This window comes from Megalobrama amblycephala, linkage group LG4, assembly GCF_018812025.1.
Source record: "Megalobrama amblycephala isolate DHTTF-2021 linkage group LG4, ASM1881202v1, whole genome shotgun sequence".
Taxonomy (NCBI): Eukaryota; Metazoa; Chordata; class Actinopteri; order Cypriniformes; family Xenocyprididae; genus Megalobrama; species Megalobrama amblycephala.
The window spans coordinates 42,863,916-42,878,872 of NC_063047.1; the positions used below are offsets into that span (position 1 = coordinate 42,863,916).

At 37.4% G+C, this 14,957-nt stretch overlaps 1 protein-coding gene across 1 annotated transcript in view; it reads right to left on the reverse strand.

Annotated features, from left to right (window-relative positions):
* LOC125267649 (astrotactin-2-like) overlaps window positions 1-14,957 on the reverse strand; it is a 458,853-nt gene that overhangs the window by 252,499 nt on the left and 191,397 nt on the right. Inside the window, exon 4 of the mRNA XM_048189494.1 lies at window positions 4,518-4,667. Within this exon, the coding sequence (XP_048045451.1) occupies window positions 4,518-4,667 (150 nt within the window). The remainder of the gene's footprint in view (window positions 1-4,517; window positions 4,668-14,957) is intronic.

A 14,957-nucleotide genomic window follows, 5' to 3' on the forward strand; every position in this document is an offset into this window, starting at 1 on the left:
ACTCTTTATAAAAGTATATATGTTACTTACTTTTCACAAGATCAAACTTGTTTGTTTGTTAATTGCATGTTTATGATGCTCTTTTATCAGTTGTTTTGGAACAAAACGAGTGTGAGAACATTGAAATATTCCTAAATAAACCGTTTGCACAAGCCTCCAGAACCTCTAAACCAAGCAAATGTGTTTGGCATCTCTGACCTGGCACAAAACTGGCATAAGCAGCTCCCCTCCCTCAACCTTTCCGAGTCTTAATCTACTTAAGAGACCAACCCTGCGTGTAAATCCATGCAAATGTGCAGTGGGAATTGTGTGGAAAGCAAAATCACCAGCCATGAGAGAAAACGAGAATTTCTCGACACAAAATGCAGCGTCAGGCACAGAGGTATTACCGTATCATTCTGACCCCCATCTCGTGTAATGTTTGACCGTGCATTTGATTCATTTGGTTCCTTTTTATTTCTGGAATGGCCTAATCTACTCGTAGCGGCCCGATGAACTCTTACTTCCTCTCGGTTTAATTGAGTTCCATTATCTTGTTTGTTATCCTCAGTGGATGCAGAGGGAAAAAGAGTTTTGAGCTGAAGGCACTTTTGTGTGTGTGTGTGTGTGTGTGTGTGTGGGCAGTAATTAAAGGTCCTGGAAAAAGATTTCATTTCGAGGAGCTCGAGAAACTGAGCCGGTGTAGTGAGGAGTTAAAAAACCAAGGCTAATATGGATTCTTTTCACGCTTCTGTATTCTAGCGCCGTGACCCGGCAGACTACACACTCGCTCGGGTTTAATTTCAGGGTGGAGACTCGCGCCGGTAAATTGAGGCTAATGGAATAGGATGTTTTTAAGCTCTGACCTGATTGGGCGTCAGTGGCGTGTTGTGAATTTATGAAATTATGAGGCTCTTCCGTGCTTTTTTATTTTATTTTATTTTATTTTTTTTAGATCAATGCATATTTATGTTGTATTTTAATTTGATGTTTACACAGTGTTAATGGTGGGACACTCTGTTATATGAAATGGTCATTATTACATAATTACATAATTGCATATAAAGATGTACTTAAGTCCTACTTCAAGTGGGTTAAAACACTAATGCTCAGATGATTGCATTTACTACAAATGTAAACTATAATATATTTCCATTTAATCACAATTGTTATGCATTCAAAACATTATATTCAGTTCACACTTATTTCTGTAATAAGTAGGCATACACTATTTAAAGTGTACTTCTTTTTCACAAGATCAAACTTAAATCTGTCAGCATATGCTTCATATGCAATACTTTGTGGTTTAATGATGATCTTTTAACACTATTTACATTATACTACCGAAAATAACCAATACTAAAATATTTGTTTATTTTAGGGTCCAATTCTCACTATTATCATGTTGTTTATTAGCTTGCACAATGGCTGTTTATTAGTACTTATAAAGCACATATTAATGCCTTAACATCCCTTAATCCTAAACTTAACAACTACCTTACTAACTACTAATAATTAGGAGTTTATTGAGGCAAACGTCATAGTTAATTGTTGAGAACTGGACACTAATCTAAAGTTTTACTATATATTTATATTAAAATGCTATTTGTTGAAAATCAAGTTAAAAAGCATGTTTTGTTTTCTACTTTTCTCACCAGATACTCTGTAGATCAAGCTCATTTTGGTTTTAACATGTGGTTTACTTTGTTATTAGTTTGTCCATTTCCACTAGTTTGAATCACTCAGACTGATTTTCCGGCTGTTGTGAGGGTAATGAGGCAGTCCCAGTGTGATGGAGGCCTCCTCTCGTGTGACTTTTCACCTGTGTTTCAGTCTGTATTTCCTCGTTCTCATTCACAGCACACACAATGAGAGGCAAAAGAGACTCTGCTGGTCTCATGAATAATTGCAGCCACAGTTATAATACATTATAATATTTATCTATTCAGCTGTTACACCTTTAGAAAGTATAATGCATTAAAACACATGACAAACAACCAATTTCAGATGTAATGGCAATATAATCATTTAACATTGGTTTACAATTATTTATGAAAAGATATAATGGTATATTAAAAAAATACCTTTATACAACAGTTCGTTCTTGTTCTCGGATCTGGTTGGCTGAGAGGTCTTGCCAGCCATGTGTTATTCTACAACTATCGCCATATTGTTTTTATATATACTACTACTGTATTTTGTAACGGAATATAGTTTTAAGAGTTTTTTAGGCATGAATGTAGTTGTTTAGAACTCAGATATGCGATTATTATGTAAACATAGCGCCTATTTGAAAATGTGGTTTGAAGTTTTCGAGGATGTGAGCTCCAGGCTGTCAGCGAACGTTCAGAGCTCGTGTACCCGCAGAGAACAGCTTCATCTCGGCCGGTATTTTGGGTATTTGCCGCTGGTTCTTATGAAGATAGTGTTTAAACATGAGGTATAATTCATTTTGGGCATATCAAACGGGCAATTGTTGGTCTTATTAATCTTTTACTTGTTCCAGAGCTAATAGATTTGGCATAATGGCTATATTAAGATTCATAACTTTATATTTACATTGAAATTAAATCCTGTACTAACTAGAGCACTGCTTTTGTACGTTTGACTGAACTGTTTGCATGTGTTTATTTCCTATTTTACTTCTTATACTGCTATAATGGCTATTGTTGTTCATTTAAATATTACTCTTCAGTAAATAATATTTTATATAAATAACATGCTGTATTTTTTGGTATTCAGAAAGAGTCCGTTAGTGATTTCAACTTCAGTGAAAGTTACATTAGATGGCGACAAAGAGTGAGTGAGTGAGTCACAAAGACTTTTATATTGAAATGGACTGAAACAAGGAAACAAGGACATAGTTTTTACTTTAAACAAATCTTACGAGACACAACTGTCAAATGCATTGACTAGCGCGGTCATGGGAAATCCTCTTAAATGTTAAAAGGACAAAGACAAAGATATCGCTTTCCTTAGCGGACATTCAAACTGATTTTGTGATTATGAATATAAGATTGACCTGAAGAATATCAGCTAGATTCAAGCAATCTCTCTCTCTTATAATACACATATTACAAAGCCTGATGATCATATTTGAACATGATTTTTCTGTAAAGTAACCCATCTTGAAATATTACTAACAATATAGAAGTTATTTTTAAGTTTACTTTATAAAAAACAGTAAAGATTTGACAGCAAAAAGACTGAAGGTGGACGTTTGTACAACTATACTAAAATACTTTGACTTGCTAAAAAAGAACAAACTTTAAATCAGACGACAGAAGACATTAAGCAGAAAGTAGAAAGTTTTGATAATTTGAAGCCATAGAAATTTGTATCAAATATGATACAGCAGGCTTTATGGTTAAAATTATGGTTTTGCCTTATTTTGTATTGTGAATCCTCAGAGAAAGTGGCAAAGTTGAGAAATGACAAATGGCAAGTGGGGCTTTATGGACATGTACACACAGCGGAGATCACTTGTCAAGTGGGCATTTGGGACAAGGCCTCAAATTCTTCTAAGAATGATCTGAGCTGCTGTCCACGTTTATTTTATAGCTGTTGCTGATGCCAACAATGGAGAGCTGCAATCATGAGGTATTTTTGTAGGCCAACCTGTAACTCAGCATCACTCTGGTTCCCTCAACAAAAACCCAATAGGATTTTTCTATTGGAACTATTACAAAGAAATAAAAATAAGCTCTGCAACCAACAAAATTTGATTTGTTCATCATGATAATCATCGCAAATGAACATAATGTAAATATAATCACCAGAAGTAAAAAGCTGTCTACAAGATGGAAAGTTTGGGATAGAATAGTTTGCAAAAAATAGAGGCTGTGAAAACGACTAGTGAATAGATGAGTTTTCCTGTTTGGCATGATGACATTAAATGTCCTCGACAACCTCTGTAGTCCCATTTACACTTTGCAGCATCCACATTTTTCAAAACAAGTAAAAGCTTTTAAAATCACAAGGGGGTATTAGTGGTATATTTTGTGTCATAGAATAAAATGTGAAAATATCTGGACCTCATTTCAGGCCAATGGAAGGATTCATTCCTGCAGAACTCTATTGATTCTTTTGTGCCAATTTCTATTTTATGGATGTCAAACTCTGATTCTTGGGGTTATTTCACCAAAAAATGAAAATTATGTCTCAGCCTCATGTCATTCATTCATCTTCTGAAGTCAAATATTTTTTGTTTATTTTTGTTTATTTATTTCCCTCCATTGACAGTCTATGCAACGACCCCTTTCAAGCCCCAGAAAGGTAGTACAGACATCATTAAAGTAATCCATGTGACTCCAGTGGTTTAACCTCAATGTTAGGAAGCGATGCGGGTGCTTTGTTTCCCCAAAAACAACATAATTCACCACTTTATTTACCAAATATTAGTTTCCAACGCATGAGGGACAACCTCATCCTTCCCTTCCCAGTGCACTAGGTTTTGAAACAGATGTAACGGTGATATGTCAATGAAACATATGTGAGAAATCTATTAGGTCATGAGCTTATGTCAATGCATTGCAAACCTCTGGTGTGAGTTTGTCCTCTCTTCCGGCCAGTGGAGGAGCTGTGCGTAACGTTCTGGAAGTGTGTTATCTCCATAGTGGTGTTTGTCCGGAAACTCTCTTTAAACCTCTGCATCAGGGCCTCTACGCTCTCTTGATCGGGATCCAGAGCTGAAACAAACACACACACACACAAACCTGTGAGACACAGGAAGACACACACCTCAGCTGAAAGGCGTTAGAGGGCAGCGCATGATTTACTACATGCTGAAAATGCTGAAGTCATGGTTATCTATTCCTGTGTTAGAAAAAAAAAAGATAAATGAGCGTAAAGGTTGTGAGATGATTTACTTAGTAAACGGTTTGTCCTTAAAAGAGAAATGAGGGCATATGAGTTATGCACAGAACTTCATTTATCCTGTTTTAAACACGCTCTCCTTTCCTGTCCACTGTCTTATCTCTCCACATCACCTCTTTGCTCTTATCATGAAAAGGCTTTGATGTGTGCATTTTGGAAAAAAGGATTTAAAAATGTGGATTCAGAGAAAGTGGAGGCCGTAAGGGAAGAATGATTCCTCTTCAGCAGATTGTAAAAGTAAAAAAAGACTTTTTCTTCACGGCATGAGAGTAGCCGTGATGTGCCACAATCCTGCCGAGATGGTTTCCTACTGTAGAGTCAAAGATCCACAGAAACAATCCTTGAAAAATGTCTAAAACGCCAAAATAAACTTGGCAGTGAATTAATATAGTATGTGGACAGCTTTGGCTGTATTTGTTGACCCTTTTAATTTCAATCCCATGGCCACACTGAGATGGTATAACAACTTCCACTCCTGGAAAGGCTTCCAGTGAATGCTGGAACATGGATGAAGGGATCTGCTCCCATTCAGACACAATAGTGTCAATGAGGCTTCAATCAAGCATATCTTGCAGTCAGATTTCCAATTGATCCGGAAGATGTTCACTACACTTCAGGCCAGTCAAGGTCTTCCACACCAGATAAACCATTTTCATGGTGGAATTAAGTTTTTTTTTGCACTTTTAGTTTATACTTTGCATCCGATACAACTAGCTGAATGTTATTTTTGACATAATTTAGGACTTAAGTACATCTTTATATTTAACTTTAATACATTATTTTTAATTAATTCTATTGTCTTTGAAATATGGTTAAAGTGAACTGCCGAATGTACTGACAAACATTTATGGTAAACTGAAATATTCTTTGAATGTACTTTCTATTAAAACTTGTCTGTCATTTAAAACTATTTGTAATTGCACATTTGTAATGATGTTGAAGTTGCAATTTAGTACATTTAAAAATGTAATATCACACTAAAGTTAAATTTATAATCCAGTACTTTGCATGTTTTATTTAAGTCGATTCATCAAAATAAGTGTACTTCTTTAAATATTATTAAAACTCAATTTAATTTCAGTGTAGGTGTCCACATACTCTTGGACATAAACCTTTATTTTGAATTATTTCAAGTGCAGGGAGTCACGCTATTAAAGTCACACTTACAATTCGACTAGAACCATCTGATGTTACAAGCCAAATGGAGATTAACTTTATTGACTTGCCAAAAACAAAAAAAATCCACGCAGATGGAGCGCATCCGGCCACCTCCACATGTGTGTATTGTAGTTCATGCAGGTTCACTGCATGATTTGAGTAAACATCTTTGGCCCCCCGTTTGGATATCAACAGCACTTCCAAACAGGGGGCCAAGGAAAGATGGACAGGGTGGTGCGATGCCCACAACGCTGCAATGTTTGTATTGTGTTTCCAACTGGCAGCAAATCAGAATGCCTCAGGGGACGCCGCTGACCCATCTGAACATGTTCTGGCCCATTTGCACCACAGCAGAGGCATAATATATAAAAATAAACTTCCTCTTATTGTCTGCTCCAGGAGTGGGAGGAGGTGAAACAGAGAGATGGAGTGGGATGAGATGCCTCAAAAAGTCACAAACAATTTATCTCCCACCTCCATTACAAAGACCCACCGCTACTCCCTACGGCCGGTGCTGCATCACAACTTCAATTAACTTGAGATATGTAGAGGGCTGCTCTCTCTGCAGAGGCATAATGGCTCTGGACAGGGGCGATTTCCTCCCCGTACCGTGTGGCTTTATGTTGAAGGCCCCCTGACGGAGAAGTTCGCAGATGGATGAGGCTGTGGTCCCTGTAGTGAGCGACTGGTTATTTATTCAGCTGGGTTTCACTGGTGTGTGCCATTCTGTCTAATTAGCAGCTGCTTGTTTAATGTAAGTGTCACACTCATGTGTGGATACTGTTCACAAGACACAAGATCAGTGTGGGAAACACTCTTATCACTGAATTCTACAGGATTCGTCATCTGGTGTTTTTCTTTTGTATGAGTGTGGAACCAGCCAGCCAAAGATAAAGGTGAGTGTCTACAACTATAAAGTTGCAGTCACATTTAACGGTGTTTGGTGGATTTGCAAAGACGAAATCTATTCATTAAAAAAGGAATCAGTGCAATCAGGAATTTTAGTGCAGGTTCACACACAACAGGTTGAGGTTGATCATGCAAAAATATATATCCAACTTTATTCGTATGCATTCATTCAGTGCACTCAGTAAATTGATAGCAAATTTCAATTGTCTGATTTTTTTTTTTTTTTTCAAAACATAACTATATTATTGCCCAGCTCTTTATTAGGGCTCAAGCCCTGAAAGGGCGAATGCCCTATTGTTTCCCTTAGGTTTTTTTGTTTGTTTGTTTTTTTCAACCTTTTGGGCACTTTTGGTTCACTTAACATGCTCAAAAACTGCATCACCAACTGGCAACAGGAAGTGTGTCACTTTCAAAATGCTTTGATAACAGCCTTTTAATTTGCACCCAATTCACTTCAAACCGTCAGAATAATGTCAAGACATGGCAGATGTAGACCTGTGAAAGGATTCTTGATATCTTAAATATTGTTGCCATGGCAACATATTAAACTTTTATAATATTCTTGGGTGTTTTTGAGACTCAGATTGCATGAAATTCAACATGCACATCAAAGCTGTCAGCCAGTAGACATGGGCAAAGCCTTAGAAATGGGTAGGGAGGAGAGGCTCTATAGCGCCACCTTATGACAAAAGTTGTGAGGTTAGTCTTACCTACAGTCACCAAACTCAGTAAATATATCATTCTCATTAAGCCGGACAACTTTCTAATTTACAGCCATTAGCTCTGACCAACAGGAAGTCAGATATTTTGGTTTGAATGTGGAGTTTTTTGAATAATCAGGCTCTGAGATTTTAAGTACTCCTCGTGGGAGATTTCTGCACTCGTCGCCACCAAACTTGGTCAACATGAAACAAAGACAATGATGCTAAATTGCAAACAATTATAGGATATCTAGAACAGTGTTGCATTGGTGAGGAATTAAATTAATGACCAAAAGAAAAACCAAAAAAAAAAAAAAACAGGGAAACAGGAAGTGTCTTATATCGTGTAAAATATTTGTTTGATTTAAATTAAATTAAGTTTGTATGTTGTCGGCTATGCACAGATTTCCTTAAGCCACCAGGTTGGCGGTGGTGCCGGGGCTTGGGCCCGTTATCACTGCTTGCAGCTATATTATAAAGTTGGATGTGGAAGCATATCCCAACTTTATCCACATGCATACAGTATACTAGGGTGATATTGTTAAGCGTACATTCAGTTTGGTATCATTTTTACTGTTTTCTGTCCCTTTGCTCCCTAGATAGTTCCCTTGGTTTTTAATTATTCCCATGCACCTGTTTCTGTTCAGCTGATTACCCTTCCTGTGTATTTAAGGCCTCAGTTCACTTTGTTCAGTTGTCCCGTATCATCTATGATTTATGTGGCTGTTATTCTGTTTCCTGAGTTTTTATTTCCTGAGATCTTATGGAATTATTATTGAACAGGGTTTGGTTTGTGCTCATCTTCAGGCGCTCATTACAGCCACCCAACATAATAGGTATATATACTATACAGCAAATCTCAACTGCTCGATTGCTTGTGTCCTCACAAAATGCAAACCATATAGCAGCTCTAATATGCTAAATGAGAAATAAGGCATGAAGATATTCATATATTATAAATATCAACATCATGATTTTATGTAAATCTGCACAATGTGCATTGTGAAAAGTGCTATATAAATAAATTTGACTTGAGTTGAAATCTTCTGGATATGGCCAGGGTCCCTCCTTCAGTGTCTAATGGGATGTTTTCACCTATTTTATTGTTCGATCAAAATCACAAAAACATGCAATATAGTTAAAGATAGTTCGTCAGCGGCGAACAGCAGAGGGATCCAATAACATCACACGTCCCACCCCAGCTAGTGAACAGAACACAGTTGAGGGTGCTCCAAAAACAGCTGAAGTTAGAAGAAGTTACAATGGAAGTGAGACTGACTGAAAATGCTGGTAAAAAAAAAAAAATCTGGGTACCAGTATAACGTCATGAACAGGAGAGGGAAGCCAGAAGAACTGCTTAATCAGTCTATCAAAACCGTCTTTAACAACACAGGTTAGTGCACTGCAGGGACTGTGCCCTGATCTTTTCGCTGCTTGATTTAATTTAGCAGGAATAGGACACCTAATAAGGGCTGCAGAGGTTTTTGCGCTATTATGTAGTTTGCATAACAAACAGAAAAATGGATATCCCTGTCACAAGGAGGATTACAGACCTGCCGGCTGTAGATCTGATATGTTTAAGATAACAAAACTGTCTCTGCTCTTGATGGATACATTTATTAGCTTTATTTAATCAAATAGTAGCACGTTATCTTCATCAATAATGAAGACAATGAGAAATTTAAGTGGTTTTATTTGACTGCATTCTTTTTAATTCAATTTGAACGTGCTCTGTCAGTGTCGATACTGCTGAACTCTCATTTGACTAATCTCTCACTGAGGCCTACAACACTACTGCAGAAATGCTCATTTGTATGTATTTGGCAGTCCAAAAGAGGGTAACATCCTCTTTTCATTGAGTTTGGCAAAGACCATGTCTACAGCAGAAGTTCCAGAGGCTCATGAAGTTAGCACGATTTGTGTTGATGCTCTTTGGAGATTTAGGCTGTGAATTACAGATTAAGTTCAACAATCAGACTCCAGAAGTAAACATCCCATTCATTTTCACCATAGAGCAACAGATATTTCAACCAAACACCCTTTGATACACACCATTCATAAGCTCCAAAATTATAAGCACTGATCTATTCACTGAACTATTCAGAATTATTCTGATTTCAAGAGACCCACCGTTACCATAGAAATGCAAATTGCGGCAAATCAGTGGCTGCACATTCCCATGAAGCATTGCAAATGACATAAGCCGGTCTTCTTACACTGTCAGACTACTTCTGTATTTATGCAATACTACATGATCAAACATGCTTGGTCATGCCACCCAAAACTAATTCTATTGTACATTTTATTAGCACTGAAAAAACTCGGAAAGATATGATGAACTTTTTTTTTTTTTTTTTTTTTTTTTAAATACAACTCATTGTTTACATCATTTACGTCTGTATAAGTGTATGAATCATTTTTTTCCCCATGGTCTAGAGTTAAGAAAGCGAAGAGATATTGTAATGTCAAATTGTAATTGTAGAAACGCATTTCTTAAAAATCACAATACATATCAATTTGGCACCCAAGTATGGTGATAGTATCGATCCGGGGGATAAGTGTATCGCCCCATCCATACAAAATACGCCATGCCATTTGCAGTGCATCATGGGATTATGAGTTCATTCATTCATGCACCTTTTTCTGATTATCATAAACACAAACTTTTCACTCAGAAATTGCTAGTAAATTTCACAAATTACAGTACAACAAAATGGCAAATAACACACTGAATTAACAGTGAAAATTTGAAGTAGAAAAACACTTTGGAATAATAGTCCAGATCACTAATTATCACAGTTAGTTCTTCTTTAGTGAAAAATAAATTTATCAAAATGTATTTGAAATACATTTATGTTACGCTAAGTATACTACAAATACATTTACATATTTATGTATACCTAATATAAATACCCTGCAATTGTATTTTTGGAATACTAAATTGGTTTACTTAAAAGTCTGCTAAATTGGAACAACTAACTTTGTATTTAATGCACTTTAATTGTGCAGAAGTTGTGCTGAGGTCCAACCAAAGTAAATAAAGTTTCATTATAAAATGTATACCAGTAAGTTTCAAGCGATATCTCATATGTTAATAGATTTATTGCATACTTAGTATGAAATGAATGTATTTTAAGTTTTTTGGTTTTCACTAGGTTAATCTCATTCAGTAATTATTGATTACCTAATAAGGAAACTATCTCAGCGATTAGTCTGCTATTTCTAACTGATTAGTTAATCTTGTTTCCATATTCGTTATTATTAATGTAATATTACTCATTTGTCCTGCATAGTTACCTATTAACAACAGAACATTATTCTAAAGTGTTACCAAAATACTTTATTTTAGGGTTCAATTCTCACGTTTAACTAGTTGCTTATTAGCTTGCATAATACTAGTATACTGGTTGTTTATTAGTACTTATAAAGCATTTATTAATGCCTTATTCTGCATGACTTTGTTCTACATCCCTTAATCCTACCCAATGCCTAAATTTAAATGCTACAAAAATGAAGTTAATTGAGGAAAAAGTTGTAGTTAATATACATGTTTGTTCCCTATACTGAATTGTTACCAATACTTTTAGAACCAAAGCATTGAAAAAGTCCACACCAGAAGACCGAGAGCGAAGGGTCGTGAAGGCGCCGTAATGCTCAGTATTCCCTGTAGTGTCTTTGACTGTGTTCAAGGCTAATCCAGCCGCAGCTAACCAAACAAACGGAGGCTGAGCAGGATCCGCTTAAGACCGACCTGCCGTGACTGAGAAGAACCTGCCGCAACATGTGAGGTTAACTGCTCCATGCATATTTCATGTCCACGGCCCGTGTTTGTTCTGTTGGGAGTCGGAGATGAAATCTTTAAGAGCGCGAGGCTGCGGTCTGGTCCGCGCGGATGGTTTGCTGTGTGTCCGTCTTGTCCGTACTGTGACAGTTTATTGATTTGGTGCTTATAAATGCAATCTGTTGCCTTTTCTGTTGGCCATTCCATCATTAGTGTTTAAATGGGATTTGGGGGTTTAGTTGGCCGTTATTCTAAATGTCCACTCGCGAAATCACTCATGACAGCCGAGACAGGACAGCCAACCTAATTCTTACTGACCGCACTAAACACGGATCAATAAAACGTACAACATTTGTTCTACTGCACAAAAACAACACTGCTGTTGAAAATGACAAAATATTTGCAGGGCCAATAACCAGGTCGGCACGTAAACACAATCTGGCTCTTGTGTCCCAGTTCAGTGAGTAACCTGAAGAAATTGTCTCTAATGATTTACCCTTTAACTTTGATGTATTTGAAACACACAAAGTTTGAACTGGGTCGTCCGGCACCCCGTGACTGTCTGGACGCCTATATTGACTGGCACAAACAAAATCACTGCTGGATTCATCTTAAAGTGGACCTATAATGCTCCTTTCACAAGATGTAATATCAGTCTCTTGTGTCTCCAGAATGTGTCTGTGAAGTTTCAGCTCAAGATCATTTATTATAGCTTGTAAAATTTGCCTCTATTTGGGTGTGAGCAAAAACACGCCGTTTTTGTGTGTGTCCCTTTAAATGCAAATGAGCTGCTGCTCCCGCCCCCTTTCCAGAAGAGGGCGGAGCTTAAACAGCTCAACAACAACAAAGCTGGAGAATCTCACGCAGCCAAAATGAGGATTGTCAGTAACTTCATCCATCTATTCACTCAAAATTCTGATGCTTCAGAAATAAACATGAATCGAGCTGTTTAATCCAAGTCTTCTGAAGAGACACGATCACTTTATATGACAAACAGATTTCATTTAGGTTTTTATTATTGGATTAAACGACTCGATTTATATTGATTTATTTATGAACGTTTATGAACTTTCAGTGAATGAATCTTTCAAATTTCATTAAAAATATATTCATTTGTGTTTTGAAGATGTTGGAAAGTCTTATGGGTTTGGAACGACATGAGGGTGATTAATTGATTTTGGATGAACTAAAACTTTAATTTCAACATTTTCTAATACATTATTAAAATCAAAAGTTCTATTATTTAATGAATCTGCGCTAACACTAAACAGTTCTATTTTTAATATCTAATGCAAATTCCGTAACATTTATTAGGGGCTTTATTGTGAGGTATCATCAAATAAATAAACAAACAAAATGAGTGGTGAAATACACAGAAGTCTGTAAAAAGACTGAGTGAGATTAACAGCAAGAGCATCAAAGCACCGACTCCTTCATCTTCATAACTGCTGCCACCGGGAAATGAAGAAAGAGGTATGCATGGGTTTGAAAAAGAGATCTCTCAAGAAGATGAACAACTTAATATCAGAAGTACAAGCACGCCTGCTTTTTATCTAAGGAAAGATACATCTTTGATCTGCTCTGCCTAGCCTGAAACAGCAGGAGTTCAAACATGGAATTAAGACTAGAGAAAACTACAGGAAGTCAAGGAATCCAAAACTGACCAATCTAGAACAATGAAACTCATGGACGCAGGAAGGCAGTTCTGAAAGTCACCAAGGCTGCATTTATTTGATCAAAAACACAGTAAAAAATGTGAAATATTATTACTCTTTAAAACAGCTGTTTTCTATGTGAATATATAGTAAAGTGTAATTTATATCCTGTGATCAAAGCTGAATTTTCAGCATCATTACTCCAGTCTTCAGTGTCACATGATCCTTCAGAAATCATTCTAATTTGCTGCTCAAGAAACAGTCAGCGTTATATTTTTGTGATACATTTTTCTTCAGGACTCTTTAGCGAACATTCAAAGCATTTATTTGAAATAGAAATGTCACTTTTGATCAATTTAATGCATTCTTGCTGAATAAAAGTATTCATTTAATAAAAACCCTACAGTATTGTATTTGTATTTAAATGAGTTTATTTGCGGTGTGACCAGGCCACTGACTTCTCTGTCAAATCAACCATTATTTCAGCCAGTAATGGTTTTCTACACCTTGATTTTGTTTGTTTTGGACTCCTGCCATGCTGTCAAAAATGACATTTTCAAAAGCAGTTATTTGAAGATTGTCCAGGAAGCGTGGAGTAATGTGAAAATTCACACTTGTCACCTTTGCTGCGAAATTAGCTCTGTCATAAGCACCTGTCAATTATTTCTGCGTTCACAGATAAACACAACAGCGATCTGCATGATTTTGAAGAACGGCTGCAACCAAGGCAAATCCACTCGTTCGTCTTTGGCTGGACGTGTGCAGTCATCTGAAGCCCTGCGCCCTTTGTTTCTCCTTCACTCTCATCTTATCTCCTCGCCTCCCTTATCAGCAGAGACAGTGGGTTAACAGTGTCTTTAGGAATTGGACACAGCCAATAGCAGTGTGTCGAGGTCTGGAGCTTGATCTCGGTGGAGTGATGCCAGCAAACCCTTCAGATAATCCACCAAACTCTAGGGCGCATGGTGTTTGTTCGAGCTTAAGTGTTGTGTACACTAGGGTGTCTATTACATGGGTCCCGTATGACACAGGAGAACGAGATAGAGGAATGCCAATTACTCGCTTGACTAGTCGCTGAGCACTAAGACATAAGAAGCAACGGCCGACCATAATTCAGAAAGAAACACTGTCAGGGTCAAAGTCAGTTACAATCTGGAGAATCGCTCGTCTAACTGCCGTTGTGTACAGCAGCCGCTCATAAGAGCACGAGAGCTGTAATAAAGAGAAGATCGGACTGACACGGCGAGCTATAAATGCCTCCCCTGAGAGCTCGTCGACGGACGGTGACAGGCGTGCAGGTTAGAGGCAGATCTGTGTCCATATCTGACAGAGAAACAGCCAGTGTGACAGCGGCTGTGGTCACAAATGTTCATGTTTGCTGTAAGAACATCAGTGTTTTAAGCTTAAATTTAGCATAAATTGGATGTCTGTACTTCAATTTTGGACGGTTGGATGGTTGAGGTTTGCTATTGGTGGATCTCATGTGAGTGACAGGTTGAATTGGTGGGCGGGGCAACCTGTCACTCACATGAGATCCACCAATGTCGCTGCAAAAAGGAGGGGATTAAAAATGAAAGAATTTTAAGGGCGTTTTCGCACCTGGCTCGTTTGAACTCGAATTCGCACCAAAACAATCGCTCCAAGATCGCCTGAACGGGGTGGTCTCCGCCTGATTGAAAACGAGTGGTTCGGTTGAGGTGAGAATGCAATTCGACCAACAAACCAAGCACTATCATAATTCATAATGGGAAATGTGTTACATGTATAAAAAGCAGCAGTGTCTGATTCTGTGAGTTTTTGCGGTTGAGAACCAAAGAGCTGATCTTGATCTTAACATGCTGTGTAATTACTCTTCTACGTGCATTTCAAGAATGCTGCCCTGACAAGGCCTTGATTCCT